The sequence below is a fragment of the Pteropus medius genome, unplaced genomic scaffold (assembly GCF_902729225.1).
Source record: "Pteropus medius unplaced genomic scaffold, Ma_sr-lr_union100, whole genome shotgun sequence".
Taxonomy (NCBI): domain Eukaryota; kingdom Metazoa; phylum Chordata; class Mammalia; order Chiroptera; family Pteropodidae; genus Pteropus; species Pteropus medius.
Genome location: NW_024351543.1, coordinates 10,791,991 through 10,818,841, shown reverse-complemented (window position 1 = coordinate 10,818,841; position 26,851 = coordinate 10,791,991). Strand labels below are relative to the sequence as shown.

The following is a 26,851-nucleotide window of genomic DNA, read 5'->3' as shown; positions in this document are numbered from 1 at the left end:
GGAATCGCCTGCACTCCATCACTTGCCCAGAACCACTCACATGCGCGCCGTCCCCTCCGCCCACCCACTCACCGCCTCAGGTCTCGCCCCCGCGCCCCTCTTCCCCGGGCTGGCCGAACGGCGCTTCCGACGGCGCGGGCCGGAATCCCCGAACCGGGGTTACGCCACCCGCCCGCCAGCCTGTTTCCCTCATCTCCCTCCGCTGCTCCCTCCCTCTCTCCCGCCCTCCCGCCCTCGCTCCGCGCTCGCTCCTTCCCCCTCGCCCGCTCCCGCTTCCCGCGGCGCCCGGCCTCCCACTCCGCCTCCCCGCGCGCAGCTCTCCCGGGCGCGGCTCCGGGGTTCATGGTGACTAGGCGGCGGCCGCTCGAGCCCAGCGGCGGCGGCGGCGGCCAGAGCTGGGGCGCGAGCCCGGGCCGCCTCTCCCAGAGCGCGGGGCCGGGCGGCGGGCGCGCCCAGGCGGCGGCGGCGAGCGCCCCCCCGGCCCGCGGCCCCGCGCGTCCCCAGCGCTGCGCGTCTGGCTGGCCCGGGGCCGGGCGGGCGGGCGGCCGCCGCGCCGCGCACCCATGGACGGCCCGGCCATCATCACCCAGGTGACCAACCCCAAGGAGGACGAGGGCCGGGCGCCCGGCGCCGGCGAGAAAGGTGAGGAGGGGCGCAGGCGGGCCGGACGGCTGCGGGCCGGGGGCGTGTGCTCAGCCCGCACGGCCGGAGTTTGCTGCTCGGCGCTGGCACAGCCTGGGGGAGGGGTGCGCCCGGCCGCGAGGATGAGGGGGTGTGGGGTGCGCCCGCAGGGGAGGCTGTGAGTGTGCATGTGCCGGCGGAGATAGGCTGAGCGTGCCTGTGCTGGCAGAGAGCGTGTGAGGCTGGGTGTGCATCTCAGCAGGAGGTTGTGAGTGTGCGGGGTGACCCTGGCCGGCTGGGAGTTTGTGTTTGCGCTCATGCCGACAGAGAAGTTGTGAGCGGTTCTGTGTTCTTGACAGGTTGTGAGTGCGTGTGCCTTGGTGGGTTTTGTGTGTGCACGAGACAGAGAGGTTGTGTGTGGTTGCCTGATGAGCTGTGAGTGTGTGCACTAACTTGTGTGTGCACACTTCGAGAGACTGTAGGGTGCGCGGGTACCTAACAGGTTGTGAGTGCATGCTTTCCTAACGGCTGAGCTTTTGTGTATGTCTCCTATGTCGAGGTTTGTATGCACCTAAGAGGTGGTGGTATGTGTGGGTGTGTGAGACCTTTGCCTTCATGAGCCTGAACATGAAGAAATGTGTGTTCACTCCTGTTCACTCCTGACGGAGTTTATGTGTGTGTGATTGTGTGCCTACACCACCCACTGGCAGGTTGGATATGTTGTGTCCATCCGCTGGGAGAGTGTGTGTGTGCACTCACACACACGAAGGCTATGTGTGTGCCTGCCCATGGTCTCATATGTGCAGATGTGTGTGCCTGCCTGTACCATATGTGTGCAAAAGACAGGCTGTGTGCCTGGGTGTGTTTAGTTGGTTGTACAAGGGGGGGGGGTGGTCAGGCAGGGCTAAGCCATTCCCCCTTCTTGGCTCTTTGCAGTCTCAGTGACACCAGCCTGGGAGTATCTGCAAAGCCTGATTCTCCCTGGGCCCATTTAGTGCCTGGCTCCCACAGGCACTCAGGGAGACCTTAGGGTGCCAGGTGTGTCCATTTCCAGAGAGCTGATACTGTGCTACAGTGGTTTGATTTTAGCACATTTGAGCCCCATCACCTTTTTGTTTCTTTCTTCTTCCTTTTCTTTTTGACTCTGACCCTCTCTGAGACTTGGTGTCCCCTTCGCTCATGCGCCCTGCCTACTGACCCTCTCCTGAGCTATCCTGAGTCTTGGACACTGTTTTGAAAGGCCAAGGAATCTGGCTTGTTTTGTTCTGATGACTAAAAAAGGTTGCCTCACTCTCTTCCCACTGTGCACCCAGCAAACACCTGGACAGAGTTCAGGAGCAGCCCACCAGGACCCCTCCCCTCTCCAAGCCTGGACTGGCCACAGCTCACTTTGGGAAGGAGTCAAATTTCTTTCCGTGTGTTATCACCCTTGCTGTGCCAGGGGGGTGAGGGGTGCAGCCCTTCTGAGAAAGCAGGATGGGGATAGGGGAACACACCACTGCCTTTCCCCAAACAGAGACCACTGGGCAAGCCCACCAGGAACATGCAAGAAACCACCAGAGGTGCCCTCAGACTGGGGATTTGTCAACCCATTTGCACTTTTGTAGACTGTAAATGTTGTGTCTGCATACCCGTTTTCTTTTATGTAAAGTGAGAATTCAAACTCCCCCAGGCATTTTTCTGTACCTTACAAACTGGCTAAAAATTCCAGAACGGGGAACATGACCATGTTACACAAACAGAAGCTCCAGATGCTGAAGTCACTCATGTCCCACCGGCATCTGAGTGCTGGGTTTATTTTAAATGAGGGAACTCTTTTAAAAAAAAAATTCTACAAGAGAGTGCTCCAGGTGAACCTCCATGTTAACCTGGGGCCCAAGCAGACAGCACCTACCTGGTCTGGTCTTCCTGCCATAGGACTGTCAGTTCTTGGGGCCCTGGCCTGCAGGCTCTGGGCTGGGTGTGTCCCCTCCTGGAGGGTTTAGTAGAAGGCATCAAAGAGGTTTGATGCCTGTGCTCCTTACTCTCTGTGGATTGAGTGCTCTGTGTGATGCTTTGCCAGAGAGAATCCACAGCTTTGTGAGGAGAGGTGTGGCATGAAGCAAGGAAATATTTGTCCGGGCCTCAGCCCTCCTGCTGCCTGCCACCTATCTCCAGGAGTAGTATCTTTTTCTATTTTCTCTTTTCCTCTAGCTGCTAGCTGCTCAGCTTTTTAAAGGAGAATCAATCTATCCGAAATCCAAACCATGTGCAAATACTCAGGATGATGCATGTTCTATTCTGCTTGTTTACATTGCTTTTCACCACAATCTTTTATCATCTTTAACAGCTTGTTTTGTTTGTTTTTCAGTGTCAGACTGGTTGATTATTAACCGATTAGAGGAATTCTTTACCTCCTTGTTCTGGGCTGAGGGGGGGAGAGGGAGAGGCGCATAGCTAGCTAGTAGCTTCTTGCTGAATCATTAAAATCCTTCTTGATGTAGTTCTTGCCTTAAAAAATGGAAACAATTTTGGTTAACTACAGTGTAGCAATAAACTTTGGAGTCAAACTTTGGAACAGTTTCTTCAGATTCATAAACCACTAAACAGATTTGGCAATGCTGCTAAGCTTAATCATGTTGATGTGTTTAAATAGGCGCAATATATTTTACATAATTCTAATTTTATGTAAACAATCATTTTGTTTTTAAATATGGGTCCAGAATGTTGTTTTTGTGGTAGGAAAGAAACTATTGGTTTTAAAAGTTTACTTTCATCGTCTATCCTATAAAATAGGACTCGTAATGACTGCCTCTTGTGTTTGATTTGAGGGTTAAATGAGATGATGTACTTTAAGGACTCTTCCTGATTCACCGTTGTGTTACTATTCCATAAGCCTTGCTTTAGGTGTTGATTTGCAAAGGAAGCGCTAAGCATGGGCTGTAGTGTTTTGCACGAGTTGAATTACTTCTTGACACATTACCACGTGGTGGTGCACCTCTCCGAGATGACTGTCATCCCGGCCTGTCATGGAAGATTTATTTCTTAGTTGTGTTTGATTTGACTGATAGTGTAAAGATGCAGAGACAAATTTCTTCCTGAGTTTAATTCAGTTTGCCTTGCTATCTGGAAGTTGCCTCTTACAAATCAATAAGAAAAAGTCGAACAATACAGTAGGAAAGTAGTCAAGAGAGATGAATGAGAAAGTCATAGAAGAAATCCAAATGTCCAATAAATGTATGAAGTGATGCCACTTCATGGGAAACATTTTCATGCAGTTTGGTTAAACATTTTAACTGATTGGCAACATCTAAAGTAAACGCAAGTTTTGGGAAATGGATACTCTTAAAGACTTTTGTGAGAAAATAAAGTGAGTACAGACTTTTTAAAGAGTAATTTAGTACTGAAACATTTGGCTACAAGTAACAAAAAACCAGACTTATATTGCAGCTTATACCAATAGGAGTTTATTCTTCTCACATAACAAGCCATCTGGAGGTAGGCTAGTGCTAGGTTTTGTTCAGCAACTCATTGATGTCAGGGCTGACATCACTGTGATTCTCTTGGCTTTCCTTCATGTTGTAACATGGCCACCACCCCTCCAAACACCACAGTCACCTTCAGGGCAGGAAAAAGGGACAGTGCCAGGGAAAACATTCCTAGGGACCACTCAGCATTCTTTTGCTGACGTTTACTTGGCCAGAACTGGGTCACATGGCCACCCCTCACTGCAAGCAAAATGAGTTTCCAGCTTTTTAAGCCTTTCTTATGGGTGTGAGAGAGGAGATGATTGGAAATGAGTGAGAACAGGTGGTGAGTTCAGCCAATCAACAATGATGGCCACGCCTTCAAAGCCGGAGTTCTACTGGGATTCTCTCCTAGAGAAATAAAGCCTCGTATGTGCTCAAAGGAACATATACAAGGATTTTCATTGTTGGCTACATTGCTGGCAGTAGCAAAAATTGGGACCTTCCTAAGTTTCAGCAGGCAAACAGACTGTGATAACAGTACCACAGAATACTGCGGGACAATTGAAAGAACAAGTTAAATCAGATCTAACCATACTGACATGTAAATTTCCAAGACATTTTAAAGGAGAGAGGGAATTTGAAAAACAGTATAAACAGTATGAGTCTACCTTTGTTTAGGAAAAAAAGTGTGCAAAACTGTGTACGTATGTCTAGAAATACACACCAAAAAATCTAGAAGGAAATACTAAACTGACAACTGATTTTTCTCTAGGGAGAAGACTGGGATGGGAAGCGAAGGAACTTTGCCTTTTTGTTTAAATATTAATGAAAACATACTCATGTTTTACAGATGAATTTTTTTTTAAAACTAAAGTAGAAAAGAAATTCCCCATAGCTGTTTGGAGGGGGATAGATAATTTAAGGGAATTGAACGATACTAAAACAAAAACCCCTCAATTAGCATGCAGTATTAGCAAGAACATATCAGCTCTAGCTAAACAGTTAATTATTTTATAAGCTAATACATGTCCCTTGACAAGATTTCTGTAGGCAAGTTTGTTTTGGCAGATATTTTGGCCCAAGACACCAGGTATGTTTCTCCCCAGTGTTTGCAGCACTCAAGCTTAACTCAGAAACCTTTAACCTTTGGTCTGCTAACAAAATTATAGCGAGAAGACACTTGGAAGCAGTCGTTTTCTCAGATGCCAGAAGAGATTTGAAGTAGGTTCAGTCTGACAACTTTTTTAAATTAAACTATTTATAGGTAACTTTAGGTTTACGTGCAGGTGTAAGAAATCACGCAGAGATCCCCTGTTCCCTGTACCTGGCTCCCCCCAGTGTTAACATCTTGCAAAATTGTAGTACAGCATCAGGACGTCAACATTCGTATAGTTAAGATACAGAAAAATTCCATCAGCAGGAAGACCTCTGGTGGTGTCCTTTTATAGCCACACCTACTTCCCTCCCATCCCTGCCCCGTCCTTAGCCCATTGCCAACCACTAGTCTGCCCCTTATTTACAAAATTTTGTCATTTTAGGACTGTATATAAATGAAGTCAAACAATATGTGATCTTCTGGAATTGACTTTCTTCACTCAGCATAATTCTCTGGATTTTCATCTAGGTTGTTGCTTGTAGCAATAGTTTGGTTTTTGTTTTGTTTTTTGTTTGTTTTATTACTAAGTAGTATATGACATGGATATACCACAGTTTGTTTAACCATTCACTCTGAGGGATATCTGGGTTGTTTTGAGGTTTTGGCTATTACGAATAAAGCTGCTATAAACATTAGTGTACAGGTTTTGCATAAACACGAGTTTTTATTTCTCTGAGATAAATACCCAGGCTTGCAATTGCTAGGTCATCTAGTAGTTGTATAGTTGCTTTTTAAAGAAACTGCCAAACTTTTCCAGACTAAGGGTACCATTGTACATTCTCACCAACAATGAATGAGTGATCCAGTTTCTTTGCATCCTTACCAACATGCAATGTTGTCATTATTTTTATATTAGCCATTCTGATAAGCGTGTAGTGGTGTCTCGTTATGGTATTTATTTGAATTTCCTTGATGGCTAATGATATTGAACATCTTTTCAGATGCTGCTTTCATTCTGTATATCTTTGGTAAGATGTCCCTTTATGTCTTTTGCTTGTATTCTAATTGGATTTTTTTTATTGTTGAGTTTTGAGAGTTCTTTACATATTCTAGATATCAGTCCTTTGTCAGATATGTGGTTTGCAAATATTTTCTACTTGTCTATAGCTTGTCTTTTCATCTTCCTAACAGGGTCCTTTACAGAGAAGAAGTTTTTATTTTTGATAAGGTGCAAAATATCAATTCTTCCTCTTACTGATTGTGCTTGTGATGTCAAGTCCAAGAACTCTTTATCTAGCACTAGAGCTCAAAGATTTTCTCTTATTCTTTTTCCAAAAGTTTTGTACTTTTACATTTAAGACCATGATCCATTCTGAGTTAATTTTTTTATAAGGTGAGAGATTTAGGTTCAATTTTTTGCCTCTGGGTTCTTATCACTTCAGGCACATTTGTTGGAAAGGCTATCCTTCCTCTTTTGAATTTCTTTTGCATCTCTGTCAAAAATCAGTTTGGCATATTTGTGTAGGTCTCTTTCTGGATTCTTTATTTTGTTCCACTGGTTTATGTGTCTGTACCTCTGCCTATACCACACAGTCTTGATTTCTGAAGCTACATGTGAAGTTTTGAAATAGGATAGACTGATTCCTCCAACTTTTATTCTCTTTCAAAATTGTTTTAGCTGTTCTAGAGTTATTGTCTTTCTATATAAATTTTACAGTAATCTTGTCTGTATCTACAAAAATCTTGCTGAGATTTTGATAGGAATTGAATTAAAACTACATCAATTTGGGGAGAATTGACATCCTTACCATGTTGAGTCTATTCCTTGGATGCAGTATGTCTCTACATTTTATTAGATATTCTTTGATTCTTTCATCAGGGTTGTATAGTTTTCAGCACCCAAATCCTGTTAATGTTTTGTTAGATTTGCATCTGTTCCTCTTTTTTTAAGTGATTTTATAATATGTTTTATTTCGGTGTTCAGGTGTTCAATATAAAGCTATATAGTATAGTATAGCTTGTATATAGAAATAAAATTGACTTTTATATATTTTTCTTGTATCCTGTGACTTTGCTGAGCTCACTTTTAGTTGTAAGAAGCTTTGTAGATTTGGGTTTTTTTTTTAACATAGATAAACATGTCATCAAATAAGAATACTTATATTCATTTATCATATGTATGCCTTTTATTTCTTTTTCTTGCTTTATTGGATTAACTAGAACTTCCAAAAGTATGTTAAATAAGAATGGTGAGAATGGACATCCTTGTCTTGTTTCCAGTGGGAAACTATTCAGTCTTTCACCTTTAGGTATAAAGTCAGCTATAGGTTTTTGTAGATATCAGGTTAAGAAAGTTCTTCTGTATTCCAATTATTCTGAGATTTTTTTTATCAGGAATGGATGGTGAATTTTGTCATAATGCCGCTTCTGCATCAGTTGACATGATCATGTCAGTTTTCACCTTTAGACAGTTGTATGGTAGATTACATTGATGGATTTTTTAATATTGAACCAGATTTCTTCCCTTGAATAAGCCTGATGGTTGTGGTATTTAATTCTTTTTATACACTGGTAACTTCTATTTGCTAATATTCTGTTAAGGATTTTTACATCTGTATTCATAAGTGATATTTGGCTGTAATTTTTTTGTTTTTGTTTTTGTTTTTTGGTGCTTTTGCATTGTTTTTGTTTTTTGGTGTTTTTGCATTGTTTTGCTTGATACTGGTTTGGTATTAAGCTTCATAAAATAAATTAGGAACTGTTTTCTCTTCTCTTCTGGAAGAGATTATGTAAATTTGGTGTTAATTCTCCAATGAAATCATCTGGGCCTGGAGATTTCTTTTGTGGGGAATTTTTAAACTGTGAATTCAATTTCTTAATAGTTATAGAGGTATTCAAAGTATCTCTTTCTTATTGGGTAAGTTGTTACACTTTTGTTTTTTGAGATTTGATCCCTTTCATCTAAGTTGCCAAATTTGTATATATAGATGTTCATAGTACTATACCCTTGTTACCTGTTTGATGCCTACAGTGATATCCCCTGTTTTATTCCTGATGGCGTTAATTTGGGTCTTCCATCTTAGTTTTTGTCAGTCTCACTGGCAGTTTCTCAATTTTCTTGATCTTTACAAAGAACCAGCTCTTTGTTTTATTGATTTTTCTCTCATTTGTATGTTTTCAACTTCATTGGTCTGTGTTCTTTTATTATTCCTTTCCTTCTTCTTGATTTGGGTTTATTTTGCTTTTTCTAGGTTCTTGGAGAGAAGCTTAGATTATTGATTTGAGACTTTTCCTATTTCCTAATATATGTATTTAGTGCTACGAATTTTTCTCTTAACACTACTTTTGCAATGTCCCACGCATTTTGATGTGTTATATTTTCATTTTCATTCAATTCAATATATTTTTAATAGACTTCATTTTTTAGAGCAGTTTTAGGTTCACGGCAAAATTGAGCAGAAAGTAGAGTTCCCATGTAATGCTGACTCAATACACACAGCCTCCTCCCACTATTAATATCCTACACTACTAATATCCTGCACCAAAGTGGTATATTTATTTTAATCAATGAATCTACATTGACACATCACCCAAAGTCCACAGTTTACATAAGGGTTCACTCTTGGTGTTGTACAGTCTATGGGTTTTGACAAATGTATGATATGTATCCATCATTATAACATCATACAGAATAGTTTCACAGCCCTAAAAATCCCATGTTCTATTTATTTGTTTCTCCCTCCCCCAACCCCTGTCAAACACTGATCTTTTTACGATATCCATACTTTTGCCTATTCCAGAGTGTCACATGATTGGAATTATAAAGTATGTAGCCTGTTCAGATTGGCTTCTTTTACTTGCTAAAACGCATTGAAATTTCCTCTATGGCTCTTCATGGCTTAACAGCACATTTCTGTTCAGTGCTGAATAATAGTCTGTCGTACGGATGCACCACAGTTTGTCCATTTTCCGAGGAAGACATCTTGGTTGCTTCCAAATTATAGCAGTTATGAATAAAGCTGCTGTAAATATCTGTGTGCTGTTTTTTTTCTCAACATGTTTTCAGCTCATTTGGGTACCAACCAAGGAGTGCCACTGCTGTATCGTATGGTAAGAATATTTTTAGTTTTGTAAGAAACTGCCAAACTGTCTTCCAAAGTGACTTTACCATCGTTAGTTTCCAGAAGTTTAGATATAAAGTATTTTAGTGTGGATTTCTTTGGTTTCATCCTGTTTGTGGCTCACTCAGCTTCTTGAATTTGTAGGGTTATGTCTCTTGCCAAATTTGGGGAGTTCTCAGCCTTTATTTTCTTTTTCAGCGGTGCCTTTTCTCTTCTCCTTCTGGGACTCTGATGACACAAATAGTAGGTCCTTTGTTATAGTTCCATAAATTTATCAGTATTAACTTAAAAAAAAAAAATCTTTTCTCTCTGTTGATTCAGATTAGGTCATTTTTATTGTGTTATTTTCAAATTCATCCATTTGTTTCTAGTCTCTTCCATTCTACTAGTGAGCCTATCCACAGAACTTTTTATTTCAATTTTTGTATTTTTTGAGTTCTCAATTTTCCATTTAGTTTTTCTTTGTATCTTGTATTTCTTTGCTGAGACTTTGTTTCCTTGCCGAGGCCTTCTATTGTCTTTATTCATTTCCAATAAATTTGTTGTCAGTTGAGTGTAACATCTCTGTCATCTTGGTGTTGACACCTGTTGATTGTCTTTCATTTGGATAGAGCTTTTCAGGTTCTTGGAATAACAAGTAAATTACAGTTGAAACTCTGCAACTTATTTAAAGCTTCTGCTTTAGTTGTTTTCTCTGACGCTTCTTCGAGGAGTAAAGGGACAGCACTGCCTCATTACTGCCGAATGGACGTAGAAGTCTAGGATGTCCACCTGGCCTCTTCTGACAAACTGATTGGCAGGCCAGGGAGTTTCGGCTGTCACATGGCCGAACTTCAGTGGGAGTGGTCTCATGACCACTAGGCAATGGTGACAGCCCTGGTCTTCCTGACACCACCCCAGTGGGAAGGGGAGGAGCACTTCCTTGCTGCTGGCCATGTGGTCTCCACTGACACCACTGGGAGAGGAGAGGACTCATTACCAGCTGTCAGGGATGAAAGTTCTGGGCCTTCTCTGTGACTGCCCCAACAGTTGTTGTGGGTGCCTCCTTACTCCCTGAAATAGGTGGAATTCTAGGTACCCATTGATTTTTATTGGCATGGGTGGGTTTGGGGGGCCATAGTGTGGAGGGGTGGTGGTGGTGAGGGGTGTTAGGCTACAGTAGAGCAGTTATTGTCTGAGACTTTTCGGTCTTGCTAGACTCTCTCTTTTTTGGTTCTTTTGTTACAAAAAGTAGGCTTTTGAGGGGACTCTTTTTGTCTGTGGCTGTTGATTTTTCTCTATATCCGGGTTCTTTAGCTCTAAATCTGGGCTGTATGAGGCAAATAGAAAACCCAGGATCACCACCATGTTTCAGATCTCAAAGTCCCTAGTTAGTCTTCCTTCCTCTTTCCACCTTTCAGCATCTTCTTGTTTGCTTTACAGCAGTGTCCATGGTTTATAGTTTTACTTGATGGAAAGAATAGGAAGAAGTATGTCTGTTTCATCTTCCTGGAAGCAAAAGCGCCCTGATTAACTTTCAGACCTAAGTATTTTAAGGAAGACTAGAACTAGAAAGTTGTAATCGTAAAGGTTTATTTTCACATCATGCTAATGACCTATGTAAAAGTCAAATTGAGTTAGTGCTTTGAGAATCTTGGTTGTCCCTGTAAAGAGAAATGATAATAAATTCAGTGTGAAATCAAGTCTAGATCAGAAGGGCTTAAGCGACAGCTGTTGTTTAACCATCCTTAAAAGGATATATTCATAAGTTTTGATGATAACACCAAAATTTTAAGTCAGTATTCCTCAGTATCCTGATTTAAATGTATTTTTGATCTAATATTCTGTTTGATTGGCAAGCATGTTTAGACCCACATCTGATCTTCCATTTTATTACTCAATTAAGAAAGAATCCACTTAAGTAGATAGAAATGTCTTCACGGAGAAAACACAAGGGAGCTTATCTCTGGATTCAGCGCTTGTGACCACCAGACAGGGCTCCCTGGCCAGTAACTGGACAAGACTGGTTCTAGTCTGTGCAGCCCTGGAAGTAGGCCTGAGGGCTTCAGAAACTTCAGGAAATAGGCCTGAGGGCCCCAGGCTCTACTTGACTGGAGTGCCCTAGATTGGAGAACCCCGTTCGGAATGGCCAGACTGAGTTTTCAGGTTTCAAGTTTAATTCTGAGATATTTGTTTATTTTTCTTCTATGTAGTTCTATTGAGGCATAATTGACATACAAGACTATTTGAGTTTAAGGTGTACAGTATAATGACTTGACCTATGAATATATTGTGAAATGCTTACCACAATAAGGTTATTTAACACCCATCACTTCTCATAGTTACAAAAAAGATTTTCTCCTTATGATGAGAACTTTTGGGATTTCTCTCAGCACCTTTAAATATACCATATAGCATTGTCAACTATAGTTACCATGTTGTACGTTACATCCTTAATCCTTATTTACCTGATAACCAGAGTTTGTACCTTATGACCACCTCCACCCAATTCTCCCATCTTTTACCCCCTGTCTCTGGCAACCACAAATCTGATCTCTTTTTCTATGATATGGTTGTTTTATTTTTTAAGATTTCCCATATAAGTGAGATCATATAGTATTTGTCTTTCTGTATAAGTGAGATCATACAGTATTTATCTTTCTCTGTCTTATTTCACTTATCATAATGCCCTCGATGTCCAGCCATGTCTTCACAAATGGCAGGATTTCCTTTTTTATGACTGAATAATATTCCACTATATAGATGATATAACATGTAAATAATATTCCATCTTATATTTGTAAGGATATGGGGGGGGTGTGTGTGTGTGCATGTGTGTATTCATTCAACCATTGTTGGATACTTAGGTTGTTTCCATGTCTTGGCTATTGTAACTAATGTTTTAATGATCATGGGGTTGCAGATATCTCTTCGAGATAATGATTTCATTTCTTTCAGGTATATACCAGTGAAGTGTCTTTTTCTCTTTTAGTGATGTTGGGGATAGGGGGAGGGGGATACATAGCAGTGCCGGTGGGTTCACTAGATCCTTTCAGCCAGGAACTGGCAGAGGTCAGGAAACACTCTGGCCACAGATGCATCATTCTAGATTTAAATATACCTTTTTTTTTTTTTTCACTCGCTCTGACAGTAATGTATGGTGCCAAAGTCAGCAGCATATAGCTACTGAAAAAAAGGGGGATTATAAAGATTCTCTTGGGATAATACCGAAGGTATAATATGTACCTTCAAACTTACTTTCTGGATCTTAAATCTTGATTTGCCAGACATTTAAGATTCAGTATTTTTAATACCTATCTTTCTTTTAAAAATTTACTTTCTTTAAGTAGTTTTCTTTCCTTTAATCTTTTAACATAATTTTCCTATTTTAAAAAAATAAGGATGCATATTCAGTGCTTTATTTAAAATGAGATTAAGCAAATATTTGCCTTTATGGCTTTGAAATAATACCGCGTAGTGGAGCAAAGACTTAGGAACTGCTTGTACCACTGGGTTGGGATGTGGACATTCTTGTATTTGGGATCAAGGCTGAAAACACTGGTGGCATAGTTCTCTGAAACCAGAGCCTAATAAACAGTGATCTTTATGGATGCTAAGGATTATATAATCTCTTAGCTCATTTTGATTTTGAGTAGCTGCTTCAAGTTAAAAACTGAAAGGTTTCTTTGTAATTATAATTTGTATTAAGGCTATTTGTCAAAATATTTTGAAATCCTGTACTTAAAGCACTTTAAAAACTAAAGAGAAGTGGCTTACCATCTGATGACTGATACTATTATTACCTTTCAAAATTAGTATTTATCCTAAGCTTTCAGTGTTTCAGGGTATTTTGAAGTACAAACTGAATCACCTTGTCAACATGGCTTGAATAAATGTAGCCATTTAGTACCAGAGAGAAGTCAGTATTCCAATGAGTTCATACTGTACTTTAAATTGTATATAATGTCTCCTTCTGCATTGCAATCAAGATTTAACTTTTACCTTTAGCCTATCATAAATTTGTTCTAAGTATTTGCCTCACTTATGTTCAAGTCAGAAACCAATGACTTTAATTCCATACACTTCAGTCAGAGCTATATTTTCTTTCCCCTTTTTGAGGAAACGGCTCAATGTTATTTTTGTTTGGGTTAGAACAGATATGTTTCATAGCAGTCATCAAACAAGTGTACAATTCTAGTAGCCATTAACTCTTGTCAAAGATATAAGCACTTACTGGTGAGCAATAATTTTTCTATTCTACAGTAATACCCTGATTCACTACCATAGGCCTAACTTCTTTCCTTGAACCTTTTTTAAGTTTAATTTTTTTATTCAGGTAAATTTGCATACAACAAAAATCATTCTTTTCTGTGTAATTCAAGGTTACAAAGTTCTGTGGGTTTTGACAGACTCATACAGCTGTCCTCCGCAATCAAGAGAGTATTTCCATCACTCTCAAGATGTTCCTAGTGCCCCTTTGCAGTCATCCTCCCTCCATACTCAGCCCCCAACAAGGACTGATCTGATCTTTTCCCTACCGTTTTCTGCCTTTTCCAGAAAGTTATATGAATGGAATCGTGCAGTATGTAGCCTTTTGAGTTTGGCTGCTTTCACTCAGTATAATGTTTTTGAAATTCATCCAGATGATTGCATGTATCAGTAGTTTGTTGCTATTGCTGAGTAGTATGAAACTGTATAGATGTACTACAGTTGGCAAGTATATGTTTAACATTATAAAAAACTTCCAAACTGTTTTCCAAAGTGGCAGTACCATTTTGCGTTTCCACAAGCAATGCATGACAGTTCCTGTTGCTCTACATACAACCTTGTCAGTATCTGGCATGGTCAGTTTTTTGTTTTATTCTAGTGGGTATCAGGTGGTATCTTGTTATGGTTTTAACTCATATTTCCATAGCAACTGATAGTATTGAGATTCTTTATGTGTTTGTGTACCATTTAAATTATTTGCTAAAATGTGTCTTTGAATTGTTGCCCTTTTTAAAAAAATTAGATTGTTACATTTCTAATTATTGAGTTTGAAGAGTCTATATGTATTCTGGATACAAGTACTTTGTTGAATATGTGTTTTGCAAGTATTTCCTTCCTATCTGTGGTTTGTTTTTTTAATTCTCTTAGCAATGTCTTTTCCATTTTTTTTAATTGTGGGAAAATGCACATAACATAAAATTTATCATCTTAACCAATTTTAAGTGTACAGTTCAGTGGTATTAAGTATATTCATATTGTTGTGCAACTATCACCACCATCCATCTCTAGAACTTTTCATCTTGCAAAACTGAAACTCTGTCTCCATTAAATAGCCCCTGGCAACCACCGCTCTACTGTCTGTCTCTGATTTTGACCACCCTAATTACCTCATATAAGTGGAATCATACAATATTTGTCTTCTTATGATTGGCTTATTTCACTTAATATAATGTCTTCAAGGTTAATCAGTGTAACACATGTCAGAATTTCTTTCCTTTTTAAGACTGAATAATATTACATTGTGTGTGTATATATATAATATACAATATATATAGTGTATATATGTATAATACTGTACATATTGTATACACTTTTATGTATGTGGCATGTAAAATATACCACATTTTGTGTATTTGTTCATTCCTCAATGGATACTTGGTTGCTTCCATATTTTAGCCATTGTGAATAATGCTGTGAACGTGAATTTACAAATATAAGCTTGAGTCCCTGCTTTCTTTTGGGATTATACCCAGAAGTGGAATTGCTACATCATATGGAAACTCTGTGTTTAATTTTTTGAGGAACGACCATACTGTGTTCCACAGCAGCTACACCGTTTTACTTTCCCACCAAGTACCTAAGGGTTCCAGTTTTTCCACATTCTAGTAAATATTTGTTATTTTCTATCTTTTTGATAGTTGGAGATGTTAAAGATGTGTTTTGAAGAGCAGAAATTAAGGTTTATTTGTTTGCACATGGCTATCCAATTGTTTCCACGTCGTTTGTTGAAAAGACTATCCTTTTCTATTGTATTGCCTTTGAACCATTATTAAAAATAAATTGACTGCATATGTGTGGGTCTATTTCTGGACTCTCTCCTTAAATTTTGATCAGCCTCCTTAATGTGAAGCAGTGTTAAGCTTAATATAGTACCAATCTCCCTCGGTAGTAAATTTTTGGTCATGATTTAAACAGAAGAGAAGATCAAGACATTTTACAGACAGGCAGGGCAGATTTACTCTGCATTTTGCAGTGAGGGGGCTCTGAAAGATAAAACCTGTGACTTTCTCCACTCTATTTTTAGTAACTTACCCAAACAGAAGTTTGGGTACAGTATGTCTTTTTTCAGGTTTAAAATTGGGGCTGAGAATTTCTTCTAATCTTGAGTAGCCTGCAGAAAGCTAATACAAAAGTACAAGATAAGATAAATAAGCATTTGAATTTAAAATATAGTCTCCCATGGTTTTACAGTAGTATAAAAATAGTGACTATCTTGATGGAAGCTAAGAGAACAAAGGAATAGAATATCACTAGAACAGAAATGAATGTGCTAAAGCCCCAGCACTGCAGAAAGGGCCTGGGCTCTAGAGGATGTGGGGAGACCTTTCAGACTGTCCACAAACATCTGCAGAAAAAAAAGGAAGGGCTTATACTACCTGAAACTGTAGGGACGAGCTGGGCTCATTCACTGAGTAGGTTGAGTTCTTTTGCCACCAGTTAAATAAACCAGGTGAAACTTTTCTGAGAATGAAATCCTCATCCAGGAAGTGTAACCCAGTTTGTATAAAGATGACAGTTCTGTTTGCCACTAACGTTGAGATACCGCTTAGAAAATAATGTAGAGATAATCAGAGTCTCAGAGATGGGAAAGACTGGGCAAATGGCTAACATTGTTTTCTATCTTCCTACCTCCTGTCTGGGTTCCCATTCCAGTTCTTTCTTAGTGAAGCTGCTGGATATACGTTTCTAAAGCACAGCTCTAATCATGCTGCTACCTGCTCACAGCTGTTTCTCAATAGTCCACCTTTGGCTCCAAGATAAAAATGTGACATTTCACAGCCTGCAGCCCTTCACAGACTGACCCTAGACCACCTTTACAGCCTTTTGTCCAGGAACCCCCTTCTCCGCTCTAATGAACCACTTGCCAAGCCCAAACGTGCTATGCTCTTTCACTCCACTGTGCATGTACTGGTTCCTCATACTAGAACGCCTTTTCCCTATGTGCCTGATTGATTCTTAATCATCTTCTAAGATCTAGCTCAAGCATCACCATCTCTTGACACCTTCCTGCACTGCTTGAGCAGGATGCAGTCGAGTATCATGTTCAAGGGCATAGGTGTGGGTTTGAATTCCAGCTCCATCAATTATGAATTGCGTGAACTTTGACAAGTTATTTAATCTCTGAGCCTTGATTTCTTAGTAGTAAATACCTCATAGGTTTACTATGAAGATTAAATAATATGTATTATGTAGTACATATCAAATTATATAAATATTTAATAAACATGTGTTTTTATATATGTAACCTCTAATTTGTTTATTCAGTAAACATTAATTGAACACCCACTATGTGCCGTTCACCTATACCAGATGCCTGGGATGCACAGATACATGAGACCTGCCCATGTATTTCAGGTGCTCGAGTATAGTCCTTTAAGAAGATGGTATGCAAACTGCCATGGAAGCTACCATTTATGTTGTGACTAACATGTGCCAACCACCTTATATGTGTATCTCATTTCATCCTCCAACAACCTAAGTTGTAGGTATTATAATCCCCATTTTAAAACTGTGGACACTGAGTCTTAGGTTAAGTGACTTGCCTATATGGTTGACATATAGATATATACATACCAAATAGTTGAGCCAAGAGTTAAACCTAGTCTATCTGGCTCTGTTAAAAGGAAACTTGGGAAATATTTGAAGAATATCATAAACCCTTTGAGATTCATATCTTCAAAGACAGCAACCATGTTTTTCCAAAAGATGCTTCTTTCTACTTTTGCCAGAAGCAGCATATTTAACAGGATAAATTCTAGGGTTTACCCAAGTCGACAGGCCACATTTTCTTAGAATAAATGTTCTGTTATTTATATAACAAATTGTTTCTTCGAATCTTGCTATTAACTCTTAACCTTCTTCTACATTAACTTTTATCTCTAAAATTCTGGAAGAGGTGATAGTTTTTACACACTCACTCTAACTATGTAACTAAACAAAAGTAGAGTTTTAAGATGTCTTTAGAAGGAAAGAATGCTAAGAAAGCTCTTAAAGATGCTTGAATCCCATTGTATTGGTCATGGTTATTAGAGGCAAACCACAGAATTCACTTCAACTATTTTAGACAGAAAGGAGTTTGTCAAAAGATTTTAGTAGCTCGTAGATCCTCTTGTATGGCCAAAGAATCAGATTTGGCAGTTTCATGGCCGGGAAAAAAATGCTTAACTATATCTTAGCACCATTCTAGTGAAATGTACTACTACCCCCACCTGCTAATGATTGAACTTGGAAGCATCAGTATAACAGTACTTGTTCTCAAACTTGGTGCTCATATTCTAGGAACTACTAGAAATAAAAAAGAAACCAATTCTTATAGGCCCATTTCATTCTCTTTAGGTATATGTTCATTCGAGGAGCTGGGCTGAGGTCTAGTTAAAAGAGATCTTACAATAACAAAATCCTAGATAAATAAATTGAGGCATGTTCAAACAATGAAATTATATATGGTAATGGAGAGGAATAAACTGGAGCCACATCCGTTAATAATGCTAAAATTTAAAAACATATTGAACAAAAAAAAGCAAGGTCCATACTAATCCATACAGTATAATACCATACATATAAAGTTTAAAACATACAAAAATAGTTTCTATATAGTGTATGGATATGTGCATATGTTATAAAACTACAGAAACATCTTTGAGAATGATGAATAACAAATTCATAATAGTGATTATTTCTGGAGAGGGAAGAAAAGGAGTGGGATCGGGAAGGGTACACAGGTAGCTTCAGTTGTATCTTCAATGTTTTGTTTTTTAGGATCTATTTTCTTGAGACAGATACAGCAAAATGTTAAAATATGCTAGATATGAGTCGTCAAGTAGCCCAATACATAGTCGTTTATTATATTTATTCTTGGTACTTCTCTGTATGTTTAAATATTTCCCAATTTAATATGTTAATCCTGGACTTTAGTTGAGTATTAAGATAGATCTTTAAAAAGAGTACCATTTTTATGCAGAAATAAATTCAGAAGAAGTGGTAAAAATGCAGTTATTGAATTTAGTCGGTTCTTTTTCCACCTCGGAAAGTATTTGGGAAGATGTCCAAAAAAATATGGTCATTGAGCTTTCTAATGGGTGTTCAGCGATCCTCAGTGCTAGCTCAGGCTGTGCCAGGTATGCAAGCTAGAACCAGGTCCTATTATGTTTCTCTCAGGTGACCTTCCAAAGGATGTCATGAGTGCTTGGTCTAGAGCCAAGTTGGCTTTGTGTGTAGAGTGCTGGTCACAAAAGTCCATGTTGGTTTAAAATGTTCTGTTTACAACTGTGTAGTCAAATAGCCTGGATGTCATCAAAGGAACAGTTTGCCTTATTTGCCAATTCTACCCTGTTATCGTGGGAATTTATTTTGGGAATAAAGAAACTGAAATGTTTAGTCGAGTCCTTTTATATTAAGCAAAGTGAAATCATATTGGAAGAAGAACAAAGGAATGTGTGAAATGCTAAATCAAGAGGAGTCATCTTAAAATAAATCAGCTGGAAAAGCGTTTGAAGACTTGTGGCATCACTAGCACAGGGGCCCTCACGAAGCCTTTGAGCTGCTAGGATTTCCATTTGAACTCGAGCTCTGTCTCCCCAGTGGCCTCGGCTGCCTCCAGCACTGTTTTCTTAGTGCAGGAATTTTTAACCTGGAATCCACAGATCCCCAAGTGGTCCATGAATAGAATTCAGGGAGTCCATCAACATGGTTAGAAAAAAAATATTAAATCTTAATTTTTATTGACCTCTAGCTAAAATTTAGCAACTTTCTCAGTTACGGATGTAGCTGGCAACAAACCACTGTGGTATTAATGGTGCCTGTAACTTTATCATCATGTCCAAAACAGATTGGCCTATGATTTTCTTCTCTTAAAATGTCCTTGTGAGGTTTTGGTGTCGAAGTTATGCTGGCCTCAAAAAATAAACTGGATAAATTTATTCTCTGGAAGAATTGTGTAAGGTGGTTATTTCTTCTTTAAATATTTGATAGAATACATTGGTGAAGCCCTTTGATGCCTGGAATTTTATTGTAGGAAGGTTTTTTTTTTTTTCAATATAGATTTAATTTACTTAACAGAGGTAGGACTATTCAGATATTCTGTTTCTTCTTGTATACGTTTTGGCAAGATTCTTTTTCATAGGACTTTGTCCTCTTCCTCTACATTTTCAAAATAATGGGTGAAAGTTGTTCAGAATATCCTCTTATCTTTTTAATGGCTGTAGAATTTGTAATACTGTCCTCTTTTTCATTCTTGATATTAGGTAAGAAATTTTAAACATTAACAAAACTCAGAATTCTTAAGGGTTCAGGAAAATGACAATGACTAATAGGAGTTTAAATTAGTACAATTCTTCTGGAAGACTGTAAATATATTTTATCCAACAACCCCTCTTAAGGAATTTGCCACAAATAAATAATTTCACAAATGCAAAAATATTCAACATAGCATTACCTATAGCAGCAAAATAATTAAAAAAACAAACAAACCTGTAAACAAATTAATAGGGGACAGGGAAGTAATTATGTTATTTACATTCACTAGAATACTTTTTGTAGTTACAAAACATAGAATATTGACATGGAAAAGTGCTAATATTGACATGGAAATATTGTTGGTCACAAAAAACAAGTCACAGAAGAGCATGTACAGTGTAGCCTCTTTTTTATTAAATATATACTTCTATGTGTGAATGTGTACATAGAAAATAATTTGGGAACATGGTCACCAAATTCCCTACAGCCGTTATCTATGGGTGGTAGGATGTTGGGTAATAGTTATTTTCTTTTTGCTCTTCTACATTGTTTAAAATATTTGCATGAACATGCATCACTTCTACAAAAATAGCAAAACTTTCTAAAGAGCTTGGCAGTAACAAGTAGATGAGAGGGTGTTAGGGAAAGGGAGTATCAAAGCATTTTTCTTGCCTGATAGAGAAGGATAGCTTAAAGCTATAAGAAAGAAGAAATTATCAACTGAGCAAATCCTGTAGAAAGACAGGAAAGGCCTGGACTCTTGCAGAAATTAGCCTTAAAGGGGCAACACAACATTTCTCTCCAGAAAGGAGGAAAAGGTGATTGGAGATATGCGGAAGTGCACGGCCAAAGATAAGGGAAAATAAGAATGTTCAAAACGCAGGGCTGCCAGTTTCTTAGTGAAATTCGAAGTAAGACCATTTGCCAGGAGTGGGGGAAATGAGAGCGCAATAGGGGTCTTGAGGAAAACAGTGAGAGTCTCCAATAGAATTGACAGTAGGATTGGGATTTGATGGGGTTCGGACAGCTGAGCTGATGGAGGACCTTACTGAAACTTTTGGAAGGGAGCCCGGTGGTATGGCTGGGCAGTTTTTCTCTAGGGGGAAGGCACCAAGTTAGAGGGTAGCACAGCAGGCTTAGCGGAGCTTCAGAAGATGAGATAATTCAGAATAGTGATGAGGGCGATTTAAATAATTGGCCTTAGAATTCAGGATGCTTGGCAGGAAAGTGAATTCAAAAGAGTACCAGGGACTGGATATCTAGTTGGAATATGGACACCCAAGAAGTCAGAAGACAGGAGTTCACGGTCAGAGTGGGGTTTCAGAGTTCGACATGTTATAGGAATTCTGGGTGACACAGATGTCTGCTAGGTGGCCGTGCGAGTACACGATAGTCAAAGAAGTTGGGGTCGTCAGAGGATTGTGATGTGGGAGATTTAACTGTCTCCTTCGTGGATGGTAGCGTTTCTGAGGATGATGACAGGAATTCTGTCGGAGAAGATTTTGAGGCAGGTACTAAGAGATTGGCTTCAAGGATGAAAAGAAAGCTACGTGCTCATAATGCGTGATGAAGAGAGCTGGTAGAACCACTGTGGGGTGGCAGGGAGTTCATCAACCTTCTCTCCCAAGGCTGGGACCCTAGGCTTGGGGAGAAATCTCCCCTCCAGGCAGAGGACCAAAGCCAGGTTTTCACTACAGCAGGCCGAATGGTCCAGCAGGAGAAATGGTCCAGAAAAAGAGAAGGAATGCTCAGCAGAAGCCTCTTAGCAAAGGGACAAAGGTTGCGGGTTGCAGATGAGTTGGCAAAAAATATGAGAAAGGGGATTCTTAAGAGAACCAGACTAGTGAGAGGAAGGGCTGAGCTGCAAAGGGGTGGAGATTTGTTTGCTGGTTTCCCAGAGGAAATGCTGAACTGTATGTTTCTTTTTCTTATCACAAGGCAATATCTGCTCACTACAGAGAGAACAGAAACTACAGATAAGCAAAAGGCAAAAACAAGTAAATGAAAAAAAAAAAACCATAAAACTACTTATGATCCCAGGGTCCTGGAGCTTTTCCTATGGACATCGTCTTCTCCTCCTATTCCCGCTGCCACAGATCCAGGTCAAGGCCACATCAGCTCTGGAACAAGCTTGACCTATAGGTCATAAATGTATCCCTAGCTGAGCCCCCAGGCCTGCCCTAAACCCCCTCCCACTCTTTCCATCCTGCATAGACCACTCAGTCATCGACCTGATACACCACTTTCGAATGTCACATCTCTTTTTAGTTTCCATTAAATTCTACATTCCCTCCCTGGCTTCAAGGGCTTCTGTGATCTTAAGAAAGCCACACCAGTGAGAGGAAGAGCTGGAACTATCCTACCTACCTCCTCAGCCATGTTTCCAAACATTTCCTTTTACTTAGACCTGCTTTATTTCCTCCCAGCTCACTTCCCCCACATCCTCGCATCTGGTCTCTGCCCCCTCACTATGATGCCTGCCCTATCAGGGTGACCACTCCAATCCACACTCTCCCAGTTGGCAAAGCCCAGTGCCCCACTCCAGCCCGTACGGACTGACCTTTGCCCTTCCAAGTACTCATCTGACCACTCTTTTTAGGACCTCATCAGTTCTATTTAAGCAACAACTTAGACATGATTAGGACATTTAGGCAGGAAATACAGGATTCAAAGCTGGGAGGAACCTAGTCCCTTGATCTTGCTGATAAAGAGCCTAAGATTCAGAGAGACCTTGCAAGGGACATTCCCAAAGTCACCCAGCAAGCTATTAGTAGAAGTGAGACTAGGACCCTAGTTCTCAGACCTGAATGCTACTTGTTGAATTAAATATTGCTTTTAAAATACAACTTTTCTCCGATGCCTGATATGAAACCCCGAAGACCCAAAGCAGTGGTTATCAGTGTTTAGAATACATCTGATTACCTGGATAGATTTCTAAAAATCCACACTTCCAAGTCCAAAAGAGGAGCACCCCGATTCAGTAGGTCCAGGATAGGATTCAAGTACCTGCATCTTAAAAAAAAACAAAAACAAAAACAAAAAGAGACCTCCGTGCCTGACCCTGATATAGAGAGCCCACAGATCACCCTTTGGGAAGTAGAGCTCACGTCTTTGGTTTGGCTTCCTTTTTCAGCTCCCTGAGATTGGCCCCGTGGACACTTAAGCTTTTCTGAAGCTTCTCAGGTGCAGGTTTGGGTTACCCCACATCCTGATTCCCGTCCAGAGTGTAACAGCGGCAGCTCAGTGCTCAACCAGCCTGGCTCAACCTGCCTGGCTCCAAGCTGCTGTTTTTCCCTAGAGCCAAATTATTCTTCAAAGTACTTTTGGGTAAATATTGAATGTAGTGGCGTTCTTGTCGGAAACACCCCATTTGCCAAGGTGTTTCTAAGTACCTTCTATATAGTGTGGATGCCCAGCCTCTGTGGCCTGCCAACTGCCAGTGCCACAGGACACCCAAGTAAACCAAAGCCAAACATGTGCCTAGAGCTCTCTAAATCCCAGCATGCGTAGTCCTGGGCCAGGATGACAAGCAGGAAGAGTGGCTTATGTCGTGAGTAGGGGAAGACTTTGGACATACCGTCTGCCCAGGTTCGTATCTCAGTTCCACCATTTCTAGCTGCCTGACTTTTGACATCCCTTTGCCTCTGTTGTTTCATCTATAAAGTGAAACTAAAAATTATAAAAATAATATAATTATAATGTAAAAATAACAGTAGTTCCTACCACCAGATAGTTATGAGGATAACAAATTAATGCACATAAAGCACTTGAAATAGTGTTTGGCCCATAGTAAATGTTGAATAATTAATGTCTTTGTTAATTGCAATTAATAATTCAATATAAATATTTCATGAAAAGTACGATGAATTAATGAGACTCTAAAGAGGTAACTCGCTGCTCTACACAGTTATCAGCTCCCTCTTTGTTGCATGAGCATAGATCAGAGGAATAACAAATACTATAGTAATAGCTCTTGAAAATGCTTCCTGGACCTCTGAAGACAATATGCTAGGTATTTCTTAGCAATAAGGTCAAGCCATGCATAATTTAAGAAATTATACAGCAACTCAGCATTTTGGTGCTTTGATAAGATGGCGGTTATATAATTGGCTGCAACCACACAGATGAGCAGAGCTGAAGGTGGGGGAGAGGGTGCTTTTAAAAGATGTGTTAATGCTAGAGTGAAGGGTGTGATAGATGAGGACATGGCAGCAGCTGCAGTCATAAAGATTGGGTCTGGAAGATCCGTGCGTGCCCTGTGCCATTTTTTGGCACATGTTGGCTTGACAGCAGGAAAAACAGCTCCCGACATTTACTATCAAGCTAACACCAATGGGAGGTATGAAAGTTTGTCTTATATTAGCCATATTGCCAGTGTTTTCTCACTCCTTGGTAGTGTTTTTAAGCGAAAAGTAAGATTACATCAGTCTCTGAAGTGACACAAAGCTGAATTCATCTCTGAAATCATACGGTTTATCAAACTTTTCTGTAAAAAAAACTCAACTTATAGAGTTACCAAAGCATCACCTTCCTGTATCACATGACCAAGTTAACCTTCCTTGGTGCTTCAGACGTAGTGGTGCCATACTTGAGATTCCAAATATTGCAGAGCCCTAGAAGGGCATTAGAAAAGCAGGTTCCGGTGGCTTATTTCTGTTTGAGGATGGGAGATGCTAGCCCATGAGCACTTAGCAAGTTATCTCAGATGCTAGCCACTGAAATACTTCTTAGACTGCCCTGTTTGAATGGTGTAATATTTCTTTAAAAGCGGACTAACTGATTTGAATAGACTGCTTGGTGTTCATCACAACATAAGGCTCAAACCTCTAGAGACCTGAGAGCCACTTTGTCTCCATTTTGGAGCCATCTTTAGGGCAGGCATCATCCTCATCTCCTAGGGGGAGCCAGAATGGTTCGTTAGTTGCCCATGCTTTTTGGAGATGATGTTCAAACCAGAGTCCTTTAGCTCCATGGATGGAAAATATGCTACAGGTGGCTGCTGCCAGCCAGACCAGGCCGAAAGCTTTGGCTCTGCCTCAGCACTTGGTAGCTTGCCATTTGCCTTAGCAGGAAGTTACTGTGGGGACAGATGAGGCCCAGGAAAACCTGGTTGGATTGAAATCTATAATCTTACCTCTGGGTCTTTTAAAATAAATACTTTTTTAAATATTTACAGTGAGAGCAAAACCTAAGATGACTATATATTTTTTTATTGCTGCCTGTCCAGGCAATTTGGGGAATCAGAATACTAGCTAGATGGCTGGGTGGCAGGCAATAGCCAGGAGTCCCTAACAGCTCCAGCTTTTATTTAAGTTCTATTATAGGACATGGACCACACTGTGCTATAGAGGAAGGACAATGACTATACAGTCTCACTGAGCACATGTGTGCAAGGCATTATTTTGAACACCAGATTTTGAAATTTTTCATAATAAAAAGTGAATTAGCATATCTGAGGACAAGAAAGAGACCTTAGAAAATAAAACTATAACTCACTTAAATTGTTTTTAAATATAATAGAAGGGCCAGAAAACAAAATCAGGAAGTTTCCAAAAGGTAAAAGGAAAAGGCAAAGAGATAGGAAATAGAGGCAAAATAATAAATAAGAATTTTAAATGGCATGTCTAGGAGTTTCAGTATCTAATAAGAGTTTCAAGGCAAAGGAACAAAGGAAACATAGGAAAGGAAATTATCAAAGAAATAATAAAAGAAACATTTCAGAACTGAAGGTCAAAACAGTTCAGATTGAAAAGTGCTTTAAATCTGGAGCCCAGTACACTGATTGAAAAGAAAATTACCCATACCTAAGCATATTATCATCAACATTTAAAACTCCAGAAAAATTCAAATATAAGTACATAGAAAATTAAGCAAATGAAATAAAGAGGGAGGTGTTAACTCCAAGGGAAAAAATCGTACAAAGAAAAAAAAAATGGGTAAACTTGGCCCTTTGGTGAACAGTTCTTTATTCAAATAATGGAAGGGAAAGGGAAATGTGGTAGATGGTGTAAAAGAGCTTAAATCTAAACTATTATAACAGGAAGTTAATAGATGAAGGATAAATAGATAAACCAAGAAATGGCAATATTAACATCATATTTGGTAAAAATGCTAAAAGCATTGAAAGTGTTTACTTCAAGGTACTATTTTTTATTTCAGTATTTTTGAGCAATTTGATTTAAACCATGAGACTTTGCTTGCTCTGACAAAAATGAAAATTAATTGAAAAATTATATGAAAGGTCAAAAGTTTGACCATCAATGAGAAACTCAAGCTTGCATCATCTAAAAAGCTTTTGCTACTACCAGTGTAGGGGATGGTAGCACACAATCAAAGTCTTGATCAGATTTAGTCTCTCTGTCTCCAGGTTCCTTGTCACAAGATATCCTCCCTGTCCTTTTGCTGGCGACTCGACTCGGCTGTCTCCTGCCAGAGTCAAGCCGAATTTCAGATGAAGTTGTAAGGCCAAGCAGGGGTGCATGCCTCATAACGGAGGGAGGGAAAGAGGGAGGAAGGGAGGGAGGGAAGCTGGAAAGGAGGGAGGAAGGAAGGAAGATAGGAAGTAGGGAAGGAAGGAAAGAAGGGAGGAAGGAAGGAAGGAAGGAGAAAATCCCCTTCATAAGTGAATTTAGAAAGCAATTTGCCACTTTGCTATTGAGACAGCTTCAGAAATTCTATCTGAAATGCACCAGCTGGCTGAATATGGCATCAGATGATTTCACTTCTTTACCATCTGAAGCTTGCCAGTGTGACTCAACAGCGTGTCTCTAGGCTGGCCCCAGGAAGTAGAGTTAGCCAGTGGGCATACAAGGCTATCCCATTCCCACCCCTGCTCCAGGTTGGAGTTGGGGTGTGGTACTAAAGCTTCCAACCCAGCGATCAATATAGAAAACACAGAATGGACCAGATTTCCCTTCATCCCCACCCCTCACCCAGAGGGTGATGACCTCTCCAGCTATCATCACTGCTGACTAGAGGTCAGCCTTATCATAAATCTGGAGCGTCCTTCAGTCCAGGCTAATCCATGTCTGGGCTCACTGAGTCTGGTTAGAATTGGACCACTCAAATCATGGTGATATTCA

At 39.9% G+C, this 26,851-nt stretch overlaps 1 protein-coding gene across 7 annotated transcripts in view; it reads left to right on the top strand.

Moving 5' to 3' along the window:
- Window positions 1-471: 471 nt before the first annotated feature.
- CTDSPL (CTD small phosphatase like) overlaps window positions 472-26,851 on the top strand; it is a 96,703-nt gene continuing 70,323 nt past the window's right edge. For 2 of the 7 annotated variants that reach the window (XM_039843318.1, XM_039843315.1), the window contains exon 1: window positions 485-642. In XM_039843318.1, coding sequence (XP_039699252.1) covers window positions 564-642 — 79 coding nt within the window. In that variant the 5' untranslated portion in view covers window positions 485-563. Of the gene's footprint in view, window positions 643-26,851 lie in introns of all 7 variants that reach the window. The other 5 variants (XM_039843313.1, XM_039843311.1, XM_039843312.1 and 2 more) reach the window with 5 other exon arrangements.